This window comes from Elephantulus edwardii, unplaced genomic scaffold (genome assembly GCF_000299155.1).
Source record: "Elephantulus edwardii isolate Elephantulus edwardi_28Jun2011 unplaced genomic scaffold, EleEdw1.0 scaffold00127, whole genome shotgun sequence".
Classification (NCBI taxonomy): domain Eukaryota; kingdom Metazoa; phylum Chordata; class Mammalia; order Macroscelidea; family Macroscelididae; genus Elephantulus; species Elephantulus edwardii.
Window position 1 is genome coordinate 7,438,169 of NW_006399877.1, and position 10,901 is coordinate 7,449,069.

Here is a 10,901-nt window from a genome sequence, read left to right on the forward strand (position 1 = left end):
GTGCCAGATTACTGATATATACATGTTCTACGTCCCCCACAGACTTACTACTGTGGAGTTTCAACCTAGAATATACAACTTGAGAGCTTTTTCAAAATACACATGCCTAGACGCTACCTCCAAAACTATTTCTAAAATTATGCCTGGGCAAGCAATGATGTGCTCACAAGTAATTCCGGGGCACATCATAGCTGGAAAACCACTATTACACACAATGGATTCCACAATGCCATTTATGGTCCATTTATATTAAAGAATCAAAAACTTGCTAAATTTATTTAGTTACATCTTGTCATTTAAAAAAAAACCCCAGAAATCACTAGCCCAGTTCCTCAAAATAGCCATCTATAAGGGAAATAAAGACAATAAATATATCTAATACAGTGGCCAGGGGTTACATAGATTAAGAAACACAAAGATAATAATCCATCTTGGAGTTTCAGGTTGGGAGGAAGGGTCAGGCATAAAAACAGGAATGAATTGAGGACTGGAGACAAGGGAAGAGAACACTTGAGGAACTGGAAGACTGTGAGAAAGGTAGCCAATGAAGGTGTAAGCCAAAGCTACAGAATGGGGGGTGTGATAGGCCATGGAGGCTCTCAAGGACATAGCAATAGTGTGAGGCTTTATGGTGAATAGTAAGAGTTGTAGAATTAACTTTTTATTATCAGGTTAGAGCAAAATAATCTTTCAGTGGTATTTTTTTAGAATATGAAAGGAAAAAACCCCATAGTAATATATGGTATATTTGAAGAATCAACCCAGTAACGTTAGGTAAAAACAGTTACTAATGCCCTCCCCCCTCCTTTAAATTGTGGGGGGAAAGTTGCTGAAGTGCTCGTTGGAGGCAGGAATGATGAGGCTTCACTTCACATACTTTGGCCATGTTGCTGGGAGGGGCTATTCCTTGGAGAGGGACATGATACTTAGAAGGGTGGAGGGTTGGCAAAGGAGAGGAAGAGCCTCGGCCAGGTGGACGGACACGGTGACTGCCTCAATGGGCTCCACATGGGCTCCAGTGTATAAGAAAGGAGGAGGATGGCACAGGATAGAACAGGGTTCTGTTGTTCATAGGATTGCTGAGTCATACTTGACTTAATAGCACCTAATAACAACAACAAGAAGTTTATTCTCCAGCAGAGGAGATGGATGAATTTGCTCACAATGGCATTTTGGGAATTTGGGCTATTATTACATGAAGGAAATTCTGATAACGAATGAAACACTCTAGCAGATGAAGCTCACTCACTATAAAGACTGATTTCAGAGCTCCACTCCCAGACTAGCTCTGTTCTGGCAAATTCTGGGCTGGTTCCATGTACGGGAAGAATTACCTACGCTTCCTGATAAAGGATCAATTCAACAAATCATCCACCAAAAAACAAAAACAAAAAAACATCACTTCTACAAGGTGTAGACAGAAAGCCAGCCCAGCTCTGATCACTAGCTGAGGAGAAGGTCACTGTAGCTGGGCTACTCTCACAAACACATACCGTCCCCTCTGCTGGGCACTTTGGCTGGTAAACTATTTTCTGTTCTTTTTTCCTCTTCACTTTTTTCCATTTGCTCGGTTTTCGTTTCTTCTTTCCTTTCAAACAGCATTGTTTCCTGAGGCTGATGTTCTGAAGGAGTACCTGGTCTAGCACATGAGGAAGAGGTCTGAGGTGTTTCTTCACAAACTTCTGTAACACAAAGTAATCTTGATTTAACAATTTAGGAAAGTTCAGATTGATTTAAAAAGAAACAAAGAAGAGAGATCAAAGACACAAACAGGCCTTACCACTCACTCCCACTCTCTCTGTTTGCTCTCCTTCTTTCTTATTTGTCTTATCAGGTTCTTTGGCTTCTTCATTATGACTACCTTCAGAGTCAGAACACTCTTCCCCTTCCTCCACAGGTCGGAAGTCCATCTCCTGCTCTTCTGGAATAGGCTCTTTCTGTACTTTCTGTACCAAGAAAATATAAGCAAAGGCCAATGGCACATCTGGCTTTGAGGAAAGTCAATGCCTATGCTAGAACACAGAAAACAAACTTCTCACCTTCAGAGAAAGGAATGCTCCAGAGGAGTCAAACGTGCCCATTTCTTCCTCTGCATCTTCTAAGCACCATTCAGGCAGACTATCCCTGTCATCATCTATGCTCCCGCTGCCAGAGCGCACTCTCCGATAACCCCGCTCGTCATCCCGATCTCGGAAGTCAAACTCAAACCTTCGCCGCCGCTCCATGTGTTCGCGCCAGCCTGCAGAACGAGGGCCATCTGGGATGAGGTGGAGGGAACAAACCTTAGAAGAGCCTTATGCAAGTTCATAAACGGAGACAGAAACAAAGGGGAAACCACAAATGACAGCAAAGTCAGAAGAATCAACCAACTAACCTACCAAAAAGCAACATAGTCAATGCAATTCAGAGTACATGCGCTATCACTAAGTCATAAAGGTCCTTACTTTGATTAAAGGCTGAGCCACAGGACATAATCTATCATTCTAAAGAAAAATGTAAAACAGATGCTTTAAGTATGTGCTTTAGGAAACAGATTCAAATGGTGAATAGCCACTCAGATGGCCTACACCTAGTAGACTTATTGCTCTGGATTCATGTGCAGTCCTTCTCCTTGGCAACTCTTATATTCCTTACTTCTCAGAAAATTATCATTCTTTAAGGGTAAGACCATTCCCCGTGTCAATGTACATTGTCCAAGCTTACAAGTTAGTGGTAGTTCTCATTTATGATCATAATCCTAATAAAAAATAGTAATAAAATTATAGGACTAAGAGGTGTTGCAAGATTGTATATAAAACCCATCTCTTGCTCTCTCTCCAGGCGTCCTCGTGAGAGTGACATCGTCTTTAAACCCTGCATGGCAATCCCTGACGCACTGCAGTGATGCCCAGGGAGGACAGGGCGACCTGGAAGTCCAACTACTTCCTTAAGATCATTCAACTTCTGGATAATTATCCGAAATGCTTCATCGTGGGTGCAGACAATGTCGGCTCCAAGCAGATGCAGCAAATCCGCATGTCCCTCCGCGGGAAGGCTGTGGTTCTGATGGGCAAGAACACCATGATGCGCAAGGCCATCGGGGCCACCTGGACATCAACCCGGCCTTGGAGAAGCTGCTGCCTCATATCCGGGGGAACGTGGGGTTTGTGTTCACCAAAGAGGATCTCACAGAGATCAGGGACATGCTGCTGGCCAACAAGGTGCCGGCTGCTGCCCGTGCTGGTGCCACCGCTCCGTGTGAGGTTACCGTGCCAGCCCAGAACACTGGTCTGGGCCCCGAGAAGACCTCCTTCTTCCAGGCTTTGGGCATCACCACTAAGATCTCCAGAGGCACCATTGAAATTCTGAGTGATGTGCAGCTGATTAAGACTGGAGACAAGGTGGGAGCCAGCGAGGCCACCCTGCTGAACCTGCTGAACATCTCTCCCTTCTCCTTCGGGCTGGTCATCCAGCAGGTGTCTGACAACGGCAGCATCTACAATCCTGAAGTGCTTGACATCACAGAGGAGACCCTGCATACCCGCTTCCTGCAGAGTGTCCGCAATGTTGCCAGCGTCTGTCTGCAGATTGGTTACCCAACTGTGGCCTCAATACCACATTCCATCAACAATGGGTATAAGCGGGTCCTGGCTTTGTCTGTGGAGACTGACTACACCTTCCCATTGGCTGAAAAGGTCAAGGCATTCCTGGCTGATCCATCTGCATTTGTGACTGCTGCCCCTGCGGCCGCCGCCACTACCGCAGCTGCTCCTGCTGCTGCGGCCCCAGCCAAGGTGGAAACAAAGGAAGAGTCAGAAGAGTCGGACGAGGATATGGGATTTGGTCTCTTTGACTAAAAACCAAAAAGCCACCAACTCTGCCAGCTTTGTGTGAAACAAGGAAATAAAGGCTTCATTCTCTTAAAACTCTCTAAGCTCTCTGTTACGGTATTAAATGAGGCTGAGCATCTAAAAAAAAACACAAAACAACCCATCTCTTAATTTTATAGCTGAGAGACTAAAGCTGAAGCAATGTGACTACTGGCAAAACAGAACCAAAACCCTGTTCTCCATCTCCTGCTGCATTCTCCACAGCATCAGCATCAGAACCCCTTCTCCACCTCCTGCTGCATTCTCCAAAGCAACATGCTGCCTCCCCTTTCCTCTTTCATTGTATTCCTCTCCCTAGGGAGTTTTCCTTTCCCTATAATGCCCCCAGGGACATTCCTACATCCACTCGAGCACATTATTTACTGCATCTACTTTCCAACAGGAAAAAGACTGCCTAAGATCTTACTAATGATATTTGGAAAACTAAGAAATGGGGGACATGAAAGAAATAGAAGGAAATGGTGGTTGAAAATGAGACAAGCCGGAGTTTAAAGGAGAGAGACCAAGTCTAAACTATTAGAATATTCTGTCCTTGACGGTTTACTGGAGAATGCTAAAGCAATAAAACCAAAGAAAAATGTTTTTACTATTAAGGCCTAACTCATTAAAGCCAGAAATTTAAAAATCAAATTGAAAATCATATGGCAAAAGGTTAAAATGTCCAATAATATCTTGGAAGCCATTCACAAGAAAGAATGGAAAAGAAAAACAGTATTCCCAATTCCCCCACCAAACTTAAAACAACAAATCACTGTTCACTACCCAACATGGAAGCAGGGATCTCATCCCCAAATTACTCAAACTTAAAACTGGAGCTATTAACAAGAGAGATCCAAAACAAAACCACAATGATATACCATCTCATTCCAGTAGCAGTGGCAAAGTTTAACAGGACAGCAAACAATAAATATCATAGAGAATGTGGAGAAATAGGAACTCTCATATATTATAATTGTTGTATGGGTTTTCAGAGGCAGTTAATCCCAGGGGAGGAGATTGCCCATCCTCCCATGGAGCAGCTGGTGGACTCGAACTGTGTGCCTTTGGGAGTGCAGCTTAACTTCTTGCCCCTAGGCCACCAGAGCCCCCTTATACCTGTATATTATAATTAGGATTATAAAATGGTACAATCACTCTGGAAGGTAGTTTGGCGTTTCCTAAGTTGAATACAGAAATTCTCTATGACCCAGCTATTCCAACCCTAGAAATATATATACACCCCAAGGAAATTAGAACTGAGACACAAACAGAGATTTGTATACCAATTTTAACAGCAGAGTTATTCATAATCACAAAAACAGAGAAACGCAGCCCAAATGTCCAACAACAACTGAATGGACTGAGAAAATGTGGTACATTCACAAGATGGAATACTACGAAGCACTAAGGAGCAATGATTTAGAAAATTACTACATAATTTGGGAAAGACTGGAAGACATTATGCTGAGTGAACTAATTCAGTCATTGATTAGGATAAATACTTCATAGGACCATTACTGTAAAAACAGAGTAACAACAAGGAAAACATGTATGGGGATACAAGGAACAAAGGGGTGGAAACAGGTGAGGGTGGACAGTGGGGAAATCAAAGGGTCACACAAGCTGGTGGGTGGAAGGAGGGAGAATAAAGGAAATGGGAAGGATCTGGCAGGGATCTGGAAAGGCAAGGTAATTAATGGTGGGCACAGTTCAATGGTGAGTGATTTTATAAAGATATAATGAATGGAAATAACTGTGTGAAACAATGTAAATGAAGGACACTGTGGATACTGTGAAACAATATATACAAACTTGTATGCAAACCAATGTAAAATTTAAGGGGAAAAAAAAGAAAAACCAAAACAAACTCAAACCCAAAAACCAAACAACTGGAGCCATAACTCTAAAGGAGCAATCAGGTCCCACTGTTGAATTCCTAATGCTGGTCTTCTACTACTTTCCCTTGCAAACAGTCTGTAAGTATGTACTGTGATAGGAATCAATCCTTCTAGGCATCTGGCAAGGGATGCTCACTGTTTCCTAAGTTCACCTCTCCCAGCATGGATGCTTAGCTGTCCTTAGTCATACCCTAATCTCCACACATAGCCAGCTGTGAGCCCTATTTCAATCAAGGATTTCCTACCTTTGCTGCCGTTGTCTTAACAAGAGTTAATAAATTATCTTTTATGAGGAAACTGTGGCCAAGAAGGTAGAGCTGCAGCACAGCTTACAGAAGCTGACCACTGTTTTACAGACTATGTATCTACTCTTGACACTACTTTCATAAGGTTAACTCACTTAAAATTATACTCACATTCTCATAAAAGATAAACTATAGTAGAAAAAAAGGATCCTAGCACAACCAGAAGAAGATAACATTGATGAATGGGACCTCCTAAAGATTAAGTCCCTGTGTGCATCAAAAACCTTTCAAATAGGGTGAAGAAAAAAAATCAAGTGACTGGGAAGAAATTTTAGCAATGACATCTCAGACAAGGATCTCATAATGAAAATTTACAGGCTACTACAAGGCCTCTACAAAAAAAAAGTCTAATAATCCAATTACAAAACGGGCAAAAGAAATGGAAAGACCTTTCATAGAGAAAGACATGTGGTTGGCCACAGACACCTAAAGAAATGCACAAAATCACTGGCAGTAAGAGCGATGCAAATTACAACTATGACGAGCTATCATCTCATTAACATTGCAGTGGCAATGTTTAATAGGACAGCAAACAATAAATACTGGTGAGGATGTGGAGATTGGAACTCTCAAACAATGTTGGTGGGATTATAAAATGGTTACTACCACTATGGAAGGCAGTATGGCATGTCCTCAAAACCTGAACACAGAAATTGCATATGACCCAGCTGTACCACTGCTAGGCATATTCTCTAAGGAAAACAGAACGAGATACCAATGGAGGTCTGGGTATCAATGTTCACAGCAGCATTATTCAAAATAGCAAGAACATGGAAACAGCCCAAATGTCCATCAACAAATGAATGGACTGAGAAACAATGGTACATTCGCACAATGGAATACTATGCAGCATACAGGAGCAACAATTTTGGAAAGAAAAACCAACCAAACAAAAAAACCCAACAACCAAACACTGTATAACATGAGAGAGGCTAGAAAGCATTATGCTGAGCAAAGGAAATCAGGCACGTAAGAACATATACTGTGTAAGACAAGGATAATCAGTGAGATGTGCATGGATATTCAAAGAGGAAAGGAAAAGGGGCAGGGGAGCTGAGGGTGGTGGGAATCACAGGGTAGAATAGTTTAGTGGATAGCAGGAAGGAGTGAAAAACAAAACGTACATGAAGGAAAGTTTTAAAAAACAGGGTCCCTAGTGATACCTGGGTTAAACAATGGGTTGCTAGCCACCAGGTGGGTAGTTCATTTCTTGGGAGAAAGACAAGGTAATTTGCTTCTCTATGGTTGTACAGTCCTGGGAACCACCTAGTGTAGTGACATCTGTCTTGTTCAGTTGCAATGAGTGGGCATCAACTTGAAGTCAACAGTTGGTTTGTTTTCATTTTATACCCTAAGAAACCTTACCATTAACTCATAAAATCTGTTACAGCAGCCAGGAAATCAAAAAACGATGACGATGGGAAAGTCTGCAGTTAGGAACCTCTCTAAAGTACTCAAGAGCAACGGTGTCTCTCTGGAGACTAAGGTGCGCCTGATACAGGCCATGGTTTTTGCAATCACATGTTATGCATCAGAGAGTTGGACAATGACTAGGGAGGATAGAAGGAGAATTGATGCCTTTGAGATGTGGTGCTGGAGAAGAGCACTGAATGTACCATGGACTGCCAAGAAAACAAACAGATTCATCCTAGAGAGGGTTAAACCAGGCTACTCTTTGGAGGCAAGGATTCTGGGGCTTCGTCTGACATACTTTGGACATGTTGCAAGGAGAGACAGGTCTTTAGAGAAGGACATCATGCTGGGTAGAGTAGAGGGACAGCGCAGGAGGGGAAGACCCTCTATGAGGTGGATTGATTCAGTGACTGGGTAATCGGGATGGGTATGTCAGAGGCAATGAGATTGGCACAGGATAGAGGCAGGGTTTAGGGCTGTTGTACATAGGGTCGCTATGAGTCACAAACAACTCAACGGCACATAACAACAAGAACAGATTGAAAGAAGTAGAAAAGTATTATTTTTTTCCAAAAAGTCATTTACAGTGTTGGAGTTTGGGTTTTTTAGCTCTACTCTCTTTCTTCATCTAGTCCTCCTCTAGGTATCTTTTTTTTTTTTTTAATGTGTGTACCGTCAAATTGGATCTGACTGGTACAGGAGGCGATTGTTCCTCCTTCTTCAGCAGAGCATCTGGTGGATTTGAACCGTGCACCTCTGGGATTGCAGTGCAGTTTCCTGCCAGTAAGCCACCAGAACTCACCATCCTCTAGGTATCTTGAAAGTAAAAGTATGAATAAAAATGTTAGGAAGACTGCAACAGTGATGACAAAAACAACTGACACAGAAGTCAAATACTAGAAACATTAGAACAGAACACTATCTAGCCAAAAACCTAAACAGCTGGGTAGGGTCAGAGGGAAAGAACACCACTAAATTTTACTTTGTTTCACTCCCCCTTATAAAACCAACATCAGACATTCAGACTCAGAAATACTATTCATCTTCCAAAACATTCACCTTGTTTGTTTTTGATCAGCTGGAATTTTTGTTCTCTCTCAATCCAGATCCTGTCCATCCTTTCACTAAAAGTTTGCTGGGAACATAGTCGAGAAATCCTTCGGCTTACAGGCAAAGCTCAGCACAAAGTGCCCAGATGCCCTGAAGAGAACTTAACACTTGGCTGCCCAGGATACAGCCTGTTGAGAACTGCCTAGCTCTATGATGTCATCACACCCCTGAAGACCAGAGATGGCCCAGAGAAGCCAGTGTGAAAGTCTCACTTACTTTGCCCCCAAACTAATCTTTTTATATGTACAACTACCATGTGCTCATTAAAAGAGTTACTTGGACCTGGACCACTGGCTTTGCTATTAATGTCAAGTTTCACACTAGTTTGTTCTATCACTTTCTCACAATTTCCTCTATGAAAGGTAAGCATCTGTGTGTGGCACAGGAGTGAAAGGATTTTGGTGTGCACACGAAGACTACAGCACGCACACATTCCAAGTGCTGAAGTCCTGCACAACCCCATGACTCTCCACTCTCGCTGCATCTGTTTATCATGAGGCCTAGAATCAGCACTGTGGCAGGGGATGAACTTTAACACAAAGCACTAGTGTCTTCAATTACCAGCATATCTAATGGCAGAGAAGAACAGTCTGAAGCATTCTTAAGAGTCAAACAGAAGACCTTTAAAAACCACTAATCACTATTATTCTCTCCTTTTTCTAAAGTTAGAGGAACAAAAAATAAACTTGTGATTATGTTTTTGACCTAAGTTTAAAGTTTATTCTTCAAATAATAAACCACATTTTCAGGAAGGAAAAAAAAATTAAAGAATACATCCTTTCTTATGCACTAAAGCATAATGGAGGGGCCTACATATTTTTACAGTGCTCAGGCTGTTCGTTCATAGCGTCGCTATGAGTCATCCACAACTCGGCGGCATTAAACAACAAACAACATATTTTTAAGCAAGCCTGTAATTAAACATTTATAAATATTAAAGAATATTAAAACAAAGAGTCAAAGATTTAGAATTATGAAAAATTAAGTGAAGCGCTCTCATTTTTGCAGTGGCAACCAGGTGTTTCCCATTAACCCACACTGCCCCCAGGAAAAGAGAAAGCAAAAAAAAACCATGAAAAGTTCTTTCAGCCAACTAAATAGATGTTATGGAGATCTTTTACATTTAAAATTTTTCATTGTAAGACAACTGCATGTGGTGCTAATATGCCTTCTTTTTTTCTTAATTTCTCTTTTCCACTCAACCCCTCATAATTTCCTAACCAGAAGCCCTGGATTGTTCCATTCCCTCTGTGCTCAAAATTCTTACCAGGACTGTGAGGCCGCCACCTCTCTCCATCTCTCCTTGATCCTGCTAGTCGCCAGCCTCCATCTTCATCCTCTCCATTCTGTTCTTCTCTAAAGATACGCCAATTTTCACTTTCTGATCGTATAAATTCATGTTTTCTCCCCACTGATGCTGGTCCACCTTCCTCGAAGTTTGGTCTGCCTGCAGAGAAAAGAAGTTGAGTAGAAATGAGCCTTCCCAGTTAAGATCCTGAGAAAGACACGTGTCAGTGCAGACCCCCAATGCCCGCTGAGGTACTCAGGTCCTGCCTAAGCTGGCCATCGGAAAGCATGAGCACACTTCATCAAACACATTTCTTAAGAGTCAGTGTGCAGACTGAGCAGCTATTAAACAAATATAGTATGTACACTGATTTGTTCTGAAAGGCATGCAATGAAAAGTTCATCTTTCTCCTAAACAAGACCCCCAGTTTTATTCCTAAGAGTCATTTCATGGCTGCCAACTCTACCATTTGTATGGCATGGTGAAAAACCTAGTACAAAAGAAGAACTAAGAGCGCTGACTTTCCAGGATTGGAAAAAGAACCAACAGACCGATAGAACAGAACAGAGTCCAGAAATACACTCACCCAGATAGAGTCAACTACTCTTTGACAAAGAAGCAAAGGCTGTTAAATTTAGGAAGGATCTTTTCAACAATCAGTGACATCCAGAAACAGCATAACTTAATATTCAAGTTTAAAAAAAAAAATTCAGTATTTTTATTTTTTACAAAATTAACTCAAAATAGATCACAGAACTAAGTATAAAATACAAACTATACAATTTCTATATAGTGAGTGAATATACTGAGTCACTGTACTGGAAGGAATTGGCAGATACAGAAGAATTTAATGAAATAACATATGAACAAGAGCCTATGGTGATGAACGAAGAAGTTCAAGCTGCTTTTAAGGAAACAGCAAAAAATAAAGCCCCAGGAATAGATGGTATAACAATTGAAGTATATCAGATAACAGATGTTGCCCTGGATGTGCTCACCAAGTTGTGCCAAGAAATCTGGAGAACAACCACTTGGCCAA

The 10,901-nt window shown here is 41.7% G+C and overlaps 1 protein-coding gene across 1 annotated transcript in view; it reads right to left on the reverse strand.

Annotated features, from left to right (window-relative positions):
* Positions 1 to 10,901, reverse strand: part of GIGYF2 (GRB10 interacting GYF protein 2) — a 108,044-nt gene that overhangs the window by 55,041 nt on the left and 42,102 nt on the right. Inside the window, exons 7-10 of the mRNA XM_006893534.1 lie at positions 9,842 to 10,021; positions 2,040 to 2,257; positions 1,784 to 1,946; positions 1,494 to 1,682 (exon numbers count right to left, since the gene is read on the reverse strand). Of these exons, the coding sequence (XP_006893596.1) occupies positions 1,494 to 1,682; positions 1,784 to 1,946; positions 2,040 to 2,257; positions 9,842 to 10,021 (750 nt within the window). The remainder of the gene's footprint in view (positions 1 to 1,493; positions 1,683 to 1,783; positions 1,947 to 2,039; positions 2,258 to 9,841; positions 10,022 to 10,901) is intronic.